The sequence below is a fragment of the Hirundo rustica genome, chromosome Z, assembly GCF_015227805.2.
Source record: "Hirundo rustica isolate bHirRus1 chromosome Z, bHirRus1.pri.v3, whole genome shotgun sequence".
In the NCBI taxonomy this organism is placed as follows: Eukaryota; Metazoa; Chordata; class Aves; order Passeriformes; family Hirundinidae; genus Hirundo; species Hirundo rustica.
The window spans coordinates 81,230,020-81,243,319 of NC_053488.1; the positions used below are offsets into that span (position 1 = coordinate 81,230,020).

A 13,300-nucleotide genomic window follows, 5' to 3' on the forward strand; every position below is an offset into this window, starting at 1 on the left:
TGCGTGTCCCTCAAGGCGTCCTGACGTCATTTTTGCCGCGTGATGTCTTGGTGGCGTTATGTGACGTCATGCTCAGCAGTGCCCCGAGCCGCGACATTGGCTGCTTTTCAGGGGTGTCATCAGAGGCCCAGGTCCATTTACTCATGAAAACTGTATGGATTACATATAAAGCTATATATCTTGTGTGTGTGTGTGTATATGTGTATGTATGTATCTATATACACACACACACACACACAAATATATATGAAAAAATTCTCTGTGTGTGTGTGTGTATATATGTATGGTCTTTGGTTTTTATTTTTAAAAATGTATATACCTACAGCATATATATTTTTAAGGATATAAGAGTATATGTAATATAACTTATAAGTGCATATTTTTAAATTTATTAATATAGAAACAGCTAGAATGCCAAAATACATAAAAAAGAGGTAAGTACATGTGGAATAGAATATGTATGCTTATATAGGAGTGTAATATGTGTGTAACAAATATATGTGGATATAAAGATGTTATTATAGATATTTATAGGTGTATGCAAATGCGTAATTGAATATTTTAAAAATTACATATTATTAGTTAACAATACACCCTTTTCTATAAACCACACACATGAAGAGTGTGGGTACCTATATATATATGTAAAAAATATGTGTGTATATATATATGCACTCTTTATGTAGAGTTGGTCTGGAGGTACATTGGTATTTATTCTTACGTTATCTGCCCATTTTTCCAGTCTCTGTGCAGGTAATATAAAAGAAGGCTTTGCATTTCTGTCATAGGTAAAGCTGAGCAGAGAACTACTTTTTCTTAGTTGAGGCTTATACATTAATTGTTTGTATATCAATGACATTTTTATGTTCTGAGCAAACTCATGAGTTTAAAATTAAAAGGAAAACCAAAGGAATAATGGAGTTAAAGTAAGTTTTTCCTGTACAAAATACATGTTTGCCCATAACTTCAGCACAGAATTTGTTTTAATATGGGAATTTTTTACATTTTTCTAATAATCAGAGCATGGTTTGGGTTGATAGGGACCTTTTAAGATCTCCTGATTCGCCCCCCCCTAAGCATTGACAGGTTATCCATCATTGTGTGGATGCTGTACAACTTAATAGAATATTGCTGTATTTACAGAAAAGATCAATATCGCTTGAAGATTCTTATGGCTCAGTTCAAAAAAGGGTTCCCAGGCTCCACAGATCTTGTCACCAGCGGGAAATTGCTGGGAGTTTCTTACCTGAGCATGCCTTGGCAGATCTTTTAGGTGAACCTGCTCTAGTCTGGGGCTCCAAGCAGAAAACAAGGGTTTGGGGTTTTTTTTAGGATGAGAGGCATAAATTGTCTCAGGAGATCTAAAACACACATGCAGAAAGGTAGAGACCTCTGATCAGCACCATGGAAAGGTGAATGTAGGGAATTACAGCAGTCCCTCACTCTCCTTTATTACACTTGAAAAGGTTTGAGATGATAGAAAAAGGCAAGAGAACTTGGTGAGACATGTATTACTCAGTGTAATGATTAAATACAACTAATTATTTAATACTATATTATTATGCCATTTATATTTTATGTATTTTATAAGTTATATATAAGAAATATATAACAGTAACTTAGAAACAAAGGTAATGTTTAAATCTAAGAAGATTAAGGCAAGTGTTTGAGATTCTGTTAGGATTATCTTCTCCACTTGTCCCTGTTCCTTTATAGAGGTAACTCTGTGCCTCAGGGACCCTGAAGCAAGAAACTCTTCTAAGGATGGTTTGCTTATGATTTAATGTTGAAAATAAGGTGAAAATAAGTTTCTTCAGTGTTCTTGTGATTCTTTAATTTCTTCAGGAGAGCAGCAACTGTCCAGGACTTCAGGTGCTCCATGATGCCACCTCTGGTGTCAAGGCATTTTAGCGGGGCGGGAAAGATAATTTGGGAGCTCATGTTTGACTGTGAGAGAGAAAACTGTTCCTGTCTGTGTGTCATGAAATGGAAGAGATTAGAGCTACATCTCCATTTTATTCTCCTTGCCTAAAGAGTAAAAGCTGCAGTTCTGGCAAGCCGGCAGGACTCTGAATAGCAGAATTTTCTGAAGCATGATTTCCAGAGGACTTTATCCCTTGGAAATGTTTCATCCCACTGTTTTCCAGGCTTCCTTACCACATCTTTCCTTGCTAAGCAGGTGAAAACTTGTGCTGGGTGAATGGCCAGCTGCTGCCAAATAGGGGAAATTTTATATATATATATACACACACACACACATATTCATATATATGTATGTATGTATATGACTTTTACCTGTCTTATCTTTAATGTGAAAGCAGAAATTGTACTATTTTTTTTTTTCCCTCTTCAGTGCCAGTGGATGGGAAAAAAATGCACCATTTAAACTCAAAGCAAAACCCTCACTATTTTAACTTAAAGCAGCTATGGAAGCCAGTAGAACCTTCTCAGTGGAGTCCAAACTTGCTGGAAATGGAAGGGATGCACAGCTCCCTCATTTGTTTAGGAGCAGAATGTGTATTGCTTGCTGACTTCCACAAATCGGTTTGTCCTGACAGCTTTAAGGATTTTATATCTGAAAGCTCAACAGAAGTTTTCCTGGTGGGCTTGAGAAGTTTGCCACATGCATGGATGAAAAGAGGGAAGAAGCTAAAGGTAACATTAAAGTTAATGACGAGCTTCCCACCTCCTGAAGTGTGGTCGTCACTTTCCTTCATCGCAGGAATGTGACGTTACACTCAGACAAAATTTAGTGATAGAGAAAACATAAAGAAGTGCAGAAAATTTGACAAAAATGGCTTCTTCCCCATCGCCCCCTGGCTGGGGCTGATCCTGGCCCCACATTACTGTCCAAAAATTGATTTCAGAGCTTTCCACAAGGACAAACGTTTCTGTCACAGTCTTTGTTGTTCTCTTAGTATGGTGTTTATAGAAGGAAGGGGAGTTGCTCATAGAGCCAATTGTAGAAACATTCATTAGTAAATATTATTTCAAACCAAGCTGTCAGATATAAACATACCAGAACCATGACATGGCTCTGAAAAAAGAGCTTTTAGGAGTCTTCAAGTACAAAGTTTTGTGTTTGCCTTATTCAAAATTACAAGAAGGAATCAATCCTGATTCGTATTTCCTAGCAGCTTGTTTTTTGTCGTGACCTAAAGGTACCTAGGTTTAAAAATGTGTCCTGGGTCATCTTACAGTCTTAAAGTGTCTTTGTACTGTGACTTTATTTCACTTGAAGTGTTCAGTGTAGACACTTCTTTCATCTTAGAGGATGATAAAAGATTTTATTTCTGTGATTATTGAACTGAGGAAATTATTCTGTCAATGTAAGATGGTCTCTTTTTGGAAGAGTGGCATGCAGTGAGTCTACTTTAACAGATTGACGCTGGTTGTGAGAAATTGTGCCATAAAAAAGTGAATGTCACAATTTAATTTTTTAGTTGCCTGCAGCATTAGAGTGCCATGCATTCATTTTAACAGATGCAACACTGAATATGTTTACCTGCTAATGCAGAGAGCTGGGCATTCAGACCCAACAGAAGTTTTTTATTTTCAACCTTGTGACTGTGGAAACAAGGTGGGAACAACTGAAAAATATTACCTGTCTTCCAGATGCTAAATACTCAAACCATGCACCTGGACCTCTGCCAAATAAGACACCTGCAGTGGTGCTGTGGACCTGTCCAGGGCCATGGGGCATGACAGGCTTAGGAGAACCTGTCATTTTTTCTTGACTAAGTATTTTTTTTTTCTAATATTTGTTTTCCATGCTTGAAAGAAATGGTTCAACTATGAATGAACAAAAAAAAAATTGGTAAATAGTATACGTAAAATATTTAAAGTTCTGTTTTGTACTTCTTAGGTAAATTAGCATATATCTTCCTTTTTGATAACTTAGACTTTTTCCCATGGCCATGTTCACATTCCTGTAGCACCTTCTGTTACAAACTCCTGATTTTTGCATGCTGCTTTTATTACAGGAAGGATATCACCTGATTCAGAGTGTGCTTTAGTATGAGTCTTACTTCTTCCATTCACACACAAAGGTTTTACTGTTTTTTCACTTTCAGTAGTATATTTGTAGTGATCTAGACAGTGTGGTGTGCAACCTGAGACAGGAGAGTTAGTTTTTAAAAAAGGGAGTTACTTAAAATACTGCATTTATCTAATGGGGTAAGACAGCAGAGGAGAAATATCTCTGTGAAATTTAAAACTGTATCATCTACAGAGAAGACCATGGAGGAAAGTATAAGCTTTTACTGTCATATCCACCATTATTCATTGATTAGGAAATCTCTGAACAAGCACACGTTTGTGCTACAATGAACCCAGTAAAAGACTTTAATAGTCACTTTTTTTTTAATAGTAAGGTATTTTGGTGAAATGCTGAATCTGTTAGCTGCTTGCAGCTAAAGTTCCATTTTCAAACTAGGTACTGGGGCAAAGAGGAAGGAATTCAAGCATGTGTGAAATTTCAGCATCATCGCCTTGAGGTGTCTTTTCACTGCTGGTCTGGATTTGAATTACAGTAAAAACTCTAAATGTGTTAAAGTCGAGAGCTTTTTACAGGAGAGGGCAACTGTGTCCATGTGTTTAATTAAGTGTTGAATTGTTTGAGGAGATTGGTTACGTTTTAAATAGATGTATTAGTCTTCAGTTGACTGGAAAGCGTACATGTTAGTTGTACTTGCCATTTAAACCTGACAATGTGCTTCTCCAGGAAGTGGCTAGGAAGAAAAATCCCTATTTCTCTAATCAAGCCTTACATTCTGTGAGTGCAAAAATACATATTTTAGACAGAAATATGAATGAACATTAAATCTTGTACTTAAATTCTTTGGAAACTAAATACTGAGGAGAACATGCTGTAAATCCAAAATAAAAAACCTTATTTATGCTGCAACAACTGCACTGGCTGATATTTGAATACTAACTAATACCCCTTGCCTAGTTTTGTTGTGTACTTTTGCCAATAATTGCTTCAAAATTAATTTGCACTTTTTGTAATTTTTTATGGTGCTAATTACCATGCCTCTTTCACAAATGCTTGGTTTCCATTCATTTTTATAAGATTGCATTTGGCAGCAGTGGAAAAAAGAAATATATATATATATATACACATATACATATATACACACACACACACACACACACATACATACATACTTTTTTTTTTTTTTAACTGGTTGGAAAATAATACAATTAGATGCATGTTTTAATTCGTTTTTAGCAATTGCTTTGGCTTTCAGATTGGGAGTAATACTACATGATTTATATCCTATTATTTTTCTCAGTATTATACTCCTAAAAATTTGGTTTTTACTAAAGAAATAAGAATTGCTGGGCCTAATGGAAACCCTAGGTAATAGCATTTTCTCTTTCAGCTTTGTAGGGACCTCTTCATTAAAATTTCATACCTTGATTTAACTTTATTGTGATGAAATTTTTTTCAGCTCTTGCTTAACTAAAGTTTAACTGCAGTATGTAAGCTCTTGCTCACATTCCAGTATGGGAAAGCCAGCTGAAGAATTGTGTGTCCATATTTGGGTCCAGAAAACAATCATTCACCAATTTTATTATATTGAGGAGGAAAAAAAGAAAAGAAAACTATTCTAGAAAGACTGACTGTTCTGCAGCGTATTACACAAATGTTACACTTCCTTTAAGACATTCCAGTTATTTATCTGTTTGCCCTCATAAATTGGTATTATAGTAGTAACCACAGGGCAAAGTTTTGCAACTTGCTGGCATTATGATGGCCTCTGCTTTTATAGCGCAAATGGATGAAATCATCATAGTCACGCTGCAATCAGAGATAAAATAATCATTTTGTACATACTTAAAGACTCAAGAAGGTTAAGCTTTGGTTTCAGTGCTAAGTCTGCTGAGATAAACTCAGAGAGCTTTTGTGTTAGGTTTTCTACCAGCCCAGAAGTTCAACAGCATAGGGTTTATGTTCTGCTCCTGCACGTTTCATTTCTCATGGAACCATGATACTGGTTGGTTAATTTTAAGCAAAAGTGTATGAGGCAAGGGGAAAATCAGCAGGTCCTTTGTGACACGGAGAGTTTCATCAAAACCTAGGTTGTGATTTATTACTGTGCTACCCAAGGGTTGCATCAGTAAGTGGTTTGTGAGCATAGTGCCGCCTGCAGGGACAGAGAACTATGAATATTGGGACAATGGAATGAGTGAAAACTGCAGAGATGGATAAATTACATTGTCTTATCTATGGCTGTTGTTGTCAGTGCAGAAAAGTGTTTAGAATTAGTGCATTCATTATGGCTATTCCTGCATATTTAATTAAAAACCCTTGCAGAAAAGTGTTTAGAATTAGTGCATTCATTATGGCTATTCCTGCATATTTAATTAAAAACCCTTGTGAAGTGCAAGACCTGTTGATAACCACAACTCTGAGCTGCTGCTTTTTTTTTTTTTCTTCTGCCCAAGTGTAGTAAATGTAATGCTGAGGGACAATATTGTCTATAATGAGGTTTACAGGAATTGTGCAATTGTTGTCATGATTCCCTGTCACAACCACATAGGTAACCTTTAACTTTCAATCAACACTTATTGAAGTACATTAAACTTCAGTTTATACTCAGGCGGGAGTACATTCAGGCACCCTAGCTGTACCACTTGATTTTCAACTACTGTATAATCCCATGAGTATTTATTTTAATACAAGCCACTGCTGTTAAGCCCAACACAATAAAACTTTCAAGAGTATTAATTCTTCGTGGTTTATTATATGGAGTTTTTACTGAGATACGATATAATCAGGAAATAACATTGAGGCTTTTTTTAAAGGCCTGTTTGGGGAAGGATTTAAAACAGCCTTTGGGCATGTAGCTCTTAAAGCTAAAGTTCCTGGTCTTAAATTTCCAAAGATATTGGAAAAAACTTGGCTCACGCGAGTTCAGGTGAATACAATACCTCATTAGTGCTGCAGTTGATGTGGTGGTGCTCCACACTGGAAGGGGGCACAAGGGGAATGACACAGAATGGAGTAACTGAGATGTTCCCTATGTCAAAAATGCACCAAATGGAGATCTAGAAAATTTCAGTCCTTGGAATTAAAGCTTGCACTGTCTAAAACCAAAATAAAATGCCAGTGCTGGTTCTTTCTGGTGTTGCAGCATGAGTCTTAAGAAGTTTCACCCTCATAGGGACACAGTCTAAGAGACAGCACCAGTTTCTCCATGTGCTGAGATCATTTTGTAGTGGGAATGAAGGTCACAGGACCTACAGTAAGGCAGTCAACACAAGTCAAAAATTTCAGTTAATACGTTTGCATCGGAGGAACCCAGTCTAAACAAATGAACAGCATCACATCTACATTGTCCAGGTAGCTTCGTTTGTGAATGCAGTGTTTTTTAAAAGGATTCTGAGCAATGTATAACTCTTGCAGCAGCTTTTAATTACATCAGTTGGAGCGGCCAGATGTAGGCTTCTGCTTTCTGTGAATTCAGCTGTGCCATGAGAATTACTTCAGATGTGAAGAGTGAAGCCGTCTAATTCAAGAATAAATTCTCATTTCCAGAATTGTAAGCAAGTTTTGGAATGCTCACATCTGTCCTTTCAAAGCGGCTGTGCAGATAAACATGTCTTTCAGAGCATGCTTCAGTGGAAGGGCAGATGCAATTGCAGTGGCGAATATTTGGGGAAACACATGAAGACCCCAACAAAGAACAATTATATATGATTATATACTGCCCCAGTTGGTTGACTGGTAGCACATTTCATGAGTATACATTTACAGCCCCTGCTTAAGAGGAAGCAAGTGTGCCCTTCTGCCATTTTGCCGTGTCAGAGTGCCCGGTGCCACCTCAGGAAGCAGCTGCCGGAATTCATGGGAACGGGTGGCTGGCAGGCATGGGGCTGTGAGCTGTCAGAGCAGCTGTCTGTCCCGCAGGACTGATCAAATTAATCAGTTGATAGGCAGTATCTGTCTGTGCTGAGAGGCAGCCGCTCCTGGATCCGGCCCTGCTGCGTTCCTAGACCCACAGGAGCCAGGGGGAATTGAGACTTCCCTGGTTTCTGGAGCTGCAGAAATTTCAGCTGAGCACAATGACTCCAGAGGCTGCTGCTAGGGATGGCAGTTTGTTGTCCTTTGCAAAGAGTCTGTCCATTATTTATGACATGATAGAGCAGAAGGGGTGGCTAGCTGAGCTAAAATGCTAAATTAAACATGATTTAGCAAAGGCTGCGGTGCAGGAGAAAACCAAGCAGCCTCATGTTGGGGACAGGAGGATTGGCTTTGGGTGTGGGATCCCTGCTCCCTCATCACAGAAGGAGTGGGTTTCAGGCATGCTCAAATCTCCTATACAGGGTGCAGAGTCATAGCAGTCTCTGTAATGATGCTTCTTAACAGAGTGGCCTGTTGGACCCCATTAGGCTAGATACTGAAGTTACTTTAGATAGCTAACCTTGCCTAAAGCATGTATTCAGACTGGCAGCTCTGCATGTTCTGGAGTTCATATGATTCATGGAGACTACTAAATAAGCTAAGGTTTTTTTGGCTTATTTTGCTGTTGTTGATTTTGGGGGGGGTTTGGTCACCAGGTTTTTGATCTCAGTATTGGAACACTTGTTTGTGTTCCAGTGGCTTTCCTTCTACTAGAGCTTCTCATTTTTCTCTCCTAATTTCCTGCTAGTGCCATACTGAACTAGAATATTGTGATTTTCTTTTATAATTCTCATTAGCTAGATAGATTTGATTATCGGAGCTTCAAAATACTATAATTTTGTGACATAGGAGGAAAGCATACGCACATCAACAGGGGTGTGCCTCAGGCTGCATGGAAATGAAGGCTCTGATGAGCCCTAAAATATGCTAAATATGGGAATATTCCCTAAAATATGGGAAATGCCAATGTAATATCCCTTCCTAAGTGCTAAATATTTACCTTTAATTAAATATCACTACTTGGCCAGCTGGGTTGAGCAGTATGAACACATGAGACAGAAGTTCATCAGAATTCCAGAACAAAGAGTGAATTTATTGCATTTGCTTTGTCTTGGTGTGGGTTTTTTGTTTTGTTTTGGGTTTTTGTTGTTTTTGTTGTTTTGTTTTTGTTTTGTTTTGTTTTGTTTTGTTTTGTTTTTTTGGAGCTCACACTAAATCAGATGTGCAAATGAGCATAGCAGAGTGAAGGTAAAAGAAAGCTTTTTGAAGTAAGCAGTCGCCTCTTAAACCACCTGGTGCTGTTACACTGACCAGAATGTCAGTTGAGACACTTAGGAGAAATGCCAAAACGGTAAATAAAAGGTTTATGGGATGCACTTTCTGTCTGTGTGCTGATACTTTGCACTTTAGTAAATTGCCAAGTGTTGCAGCAGTTTCTCAAGAATTGTCACTGCCACTAGGCTGATCAGTGTTTGCTGTCAGCAGTAGAACTTTACTTCTCAATCCTAAGGCATTGTCACCCATTTCTTTAGGATATACCATAAAACTAGCACTTCCTGAAAGTATATTTACAATTAAGATGTTTTAAATTGAAGATTTAAACATTATTGGAAAATAAGAGTAATCCGTTATCATAGTTCAGGTGGGCTTTACTGTATATATTTCTACAAATATGTTTAGTTTGGCCTGTAGCCCTTAAAAAGTGGTATATTTACAAACCTCCTGCACATTTTGTGTTATTTTTTGTCTTGGCCACTACTGGTTTACTTTTCAGTCATTCCTCACCTCTACTTTCACTGCCACGACTGTATTCCATTGATGCAAAGATTTTCTGGCTTATGGCCATTGTAGGTTTCATTTCTGATGTTGTCTAAGGGGTCACACATTTTTTTCCTGTACTTCGACTTTGAGAGAAGTATGCACTGCAGAAATGTAATCCTTTGTTTTCCTGATTCTCTTCCATAGTCTGCCATCTTCAACTTCCAGAGTCTGCTGACTGTGATCCTGCTGCTCATATGTACCTGTGCCTATGTCAGATCCTTGGCTCCCAGCTTACTGGACAAAAATAAAACCGGGTATGTGGCCTGATCATTTCAAACATCCACAAGCTGTGTGGTTTCAACTGCAGCCTTTTAGCATCTCCTGATGAAGTGTGGGATAATGCAGATCCTGCTTTGAAAATTTTCTCTCTTAAAAGATAAAAATCTTAATTTTTTATCTCACAATAGAGTGCAGTAAGGTATTGGCAAGCATTTAGTTGCAATTTCATTGAAAGAATTTATTAGCTTGCTAACGTTGCTAATACTGCATTATTAATCTTTTAGAATTGTAGCTTTGTTGTTAGATACTTATTAGAGATGCAGAAATGAGAGACAGAAATAAAACATTCTCCTACATGTGGATATTGTTGCAATGATTTATTTTTGATTCCTAAAATGGGTAAGAAACCAGAAGAAATTGGCTTTTTGTTTATTTTCAAGATAGGTGTTTCAATACAAGTTACAATTAGGAAAAACTTGTAAGATACAAGTTTGAAGACCAGCTTTAGCAATAATCTGTAACTAAAAGATTAAATATTTTTTAAAATACTTTTTAAAATAAGTAACACCGTCCTCTTGTGTGGTCTGTCAAGTCATGATTTTGTATTCTCTAAGGTGAAGGAATTTCTAGAAGAGTTTTTGAAAGCTTCTACAAACCTAACTTTTTTTTAATCATATGGATTCTAGCTGTGATCCGCAGAACTGCGATTTAAGTGTGGTGGGTTTTGAGAAACCATTGAACAGTTGTGACATGGAAACCTCTGGGGCTGTCCATAGAACTTCAGTAGTGCTGTCACCTAAAGCTAGCGCAAATGAGATGATATTTGTAGGAGAAGGAGGTAATTCTAGGTGGAAACAGACAGGCTTTTGGGTGCTGAGTGTTTGACTTCATCACTTTTTCCATTGCATCATTTCCTTTTAAATAAAACGTTCTTTTTTTCCTAAGTTTCTTCCATCACTTTTGCATTTAAGTTCAGAAGTGTCCAGTTTTAAATAGACTGTTGTGACCAAGAACCCTGAGTGTTTGTCTTCTGGAACATTTGTTGTAATTGACCTCAGGGGGTGCTGTTTTATTATGTTTTATTATCCAGGTTGTTTCTTTTTTTTAATTTTAGCAGTGTAAGATACCCAAAGTATGCCAGCCTTTTTTTTTTTAAGTTTGGAGTTCTAACATGAAAACACTTGTGTCCTTTTATATGAGGCCATGAAATTGCCATTGACATGAGAGGTTTCTTTGGATGGAAGTAAAGATGGAAGAAAGGATGACTTCATGAAGGACAGGGAGTGGGGGAACAAAGAGAGTTTGGATGTCTGCTGGGGGAAGATAACACAATAGTCAATGAAGTACACACAGTAAGAAGTAAGAATGTTTATTTTACTGATTAAAATTTTAGTGCTGTTCTTGGCAAGGAGTATTTCCTTTAATCTGCAGCTACTCTGTTTATTCTTGAGGCAAGTCTGTCTGGAGTACAATAGAACTCTCTTCATAAAATATTTCCAAAGGGTGCTGACACTGTGGAGGAGTTTGGCGTTTGATGTGTAGGTTTGTATTTATGTAGATGTCGGATATACCATTTTGTTTTATATATATATTTTTTGTAGACTACTTTGTACTGGAGAATAAAACCTTGTCCTAGAAGCAATGAAATTTGTTTCCTGTATGGTAGATGTTTACATGGAGCTCGTGCTAAACCCCTATCCCTCTCTTCTAACGTACTTCATGCCCCAGTGGAAATGTCTGGACCTGTGGGACAGCACAAATACTAGTGATATTTCAGTTTACCATAGAGATGCTCTTACGTCATCATTCCTGCTCCAAATTAAAGGCATAAAAAAGTATCGATAAAATACTAAAGTGGCAGGAGAGGAGGAATGTTGATAGTTATTCAGTGTATTTCTAAGTGAGTGGTAACTTTGCTGAGGATTTAGGTCTGTTGATAATAAGTGAAGAAACATTTCTGTTGGTTGAGAGACACCATTTCACAGTGATGTCACCCATCCTCATAACCCTGTATTTCCTCCCCCTCATTTCTGCCAAATGTCTTTTCCCACCAAGCCAAACAGAACCTTAAACCTTCATTTTCTCTGAATGTTTCCATGTGCTCGGTCCTGAGCAACAGTGTTAAAGGCTGGGAAAGCAAGTGGAGATTTACTGTTTCATGCTAACTAGAGGGGAATGTGCACCACAACATAATTCTCTCCTCCCTGCTAACCAGAAAGATGTGTTAGCTCATGTGCAGCAGAGATCTCCTTTGATTTTCCGTCAGCATTGTAGTGGGGATGTCTCACACTCCCTCCTGCAGTGGCAATGGGCTTCTCCTGGTGAACACATGGTATTTTTCAGCACACCCAGCCTTGTCTAAGGCTCCACCAACTCTTCCTCAGCTTAGGAGGTTCCGTTTATTTGGTTTTTTTGTTCTGCAGATAATCACCACCACGTAAATGTTTTAGCATTTAACACTGAGAGCCAGGAATATGCAAGAGGTTGTGCATATTTGGGCTATGGCTGTCAGAAGGCAGCAGGGATCCCAGCCATACCCACACCTTCACCTGCATCCAGACAAGCATGGAGCAGAAGTCAAAAGGTGGAGAAGGAGTTGTGCAGTAATGCTGAGGAGGTGCTGCAGGGGGAATTGTTTTGGAGCAGAGTTACTCATGGCAGCATCACTTCTGTAATAAGCAAGCGGGTTTTGACTTGAAGAACTTCTCGTTGTGAACCTGGGATGAGCCCTAATGGAAAAACCAGGGGAGCAGGAGGTCTACACAGGTTTTTTCTGCAGTGGGAGCTCCCCAGTTCTTCCAGAGGGTGTATTATCAGAAGGTCCAGAATTCAATCTGCTTCTGCTCAGCAGCAGGTTATGTGAACAGAGGTACTGAGCTGTTCCTGTAGCACAAAAGCCTCTTAAAATCTTCTGGTGTCATCATGGGAAGGCTGGTCAGTCCTTACGTAGGTGGCTCCAGGTTTTGCATTGTTAATTGCATTTGTTAGGGGCAGCTGGTGAAACCCATGTTTTGTTCCTGGTACATCAGGTAGGAAAATTTCTGTTTTCACAAGGGGGCTTTGCAGGGCAGTGTGCAGAAGTGGCTTCACATTAGTCAAATCCCCTAAGATGAAGAAAAAATAATGAGATTGTGAGGCAAATTCAACAGACTTAATATTCTTTTTCCCATGCAAGATTCTTCAAAAGTATATGAACAGAATGGTAATAGTTTATTTCTTTGAGCTACTGGGTAAGCTTTTGAGAGATGGCAATATGAGAAGCAGGGCTGTGGGAGTTTTTCTATTGGTTTTGCAGGATGCAGTCTGTAAATTCTAATTTTACCTAGAGTGAGCAGTTTTGAGAACCTG

The 13,300-nt window shown here is 38.2% G+C and overlaps 1 protein-coding gene across 2 annotated transcripts in view; it reads left to right on the forward strand.

The window, feature by feature from the left end:
- Window positions 1–13,300, forward strand: part of TMEM167A (transmembrane protein 167A) — a 60,355-nt gene that overhangs the window by 338 nt on the left and 46,717 nt on the right. For both annotated transcript variants that reach the window (XR_005704391.2, XM_040089753.2), the window contains exon 2: window positions 9,878–9,987. Coding sequence is in view for 1 of the 2 variants with exons in the window: in XM_040089753.2 (XP_039945687.1) it covers window positions 9,878–9,987 (110 nt within the window). In the remaining variant the exon portion in view is untranslated. The remainder of the gene's footprint in view (window positions 1–9,877; window positions 9,988–13,300) is intronic.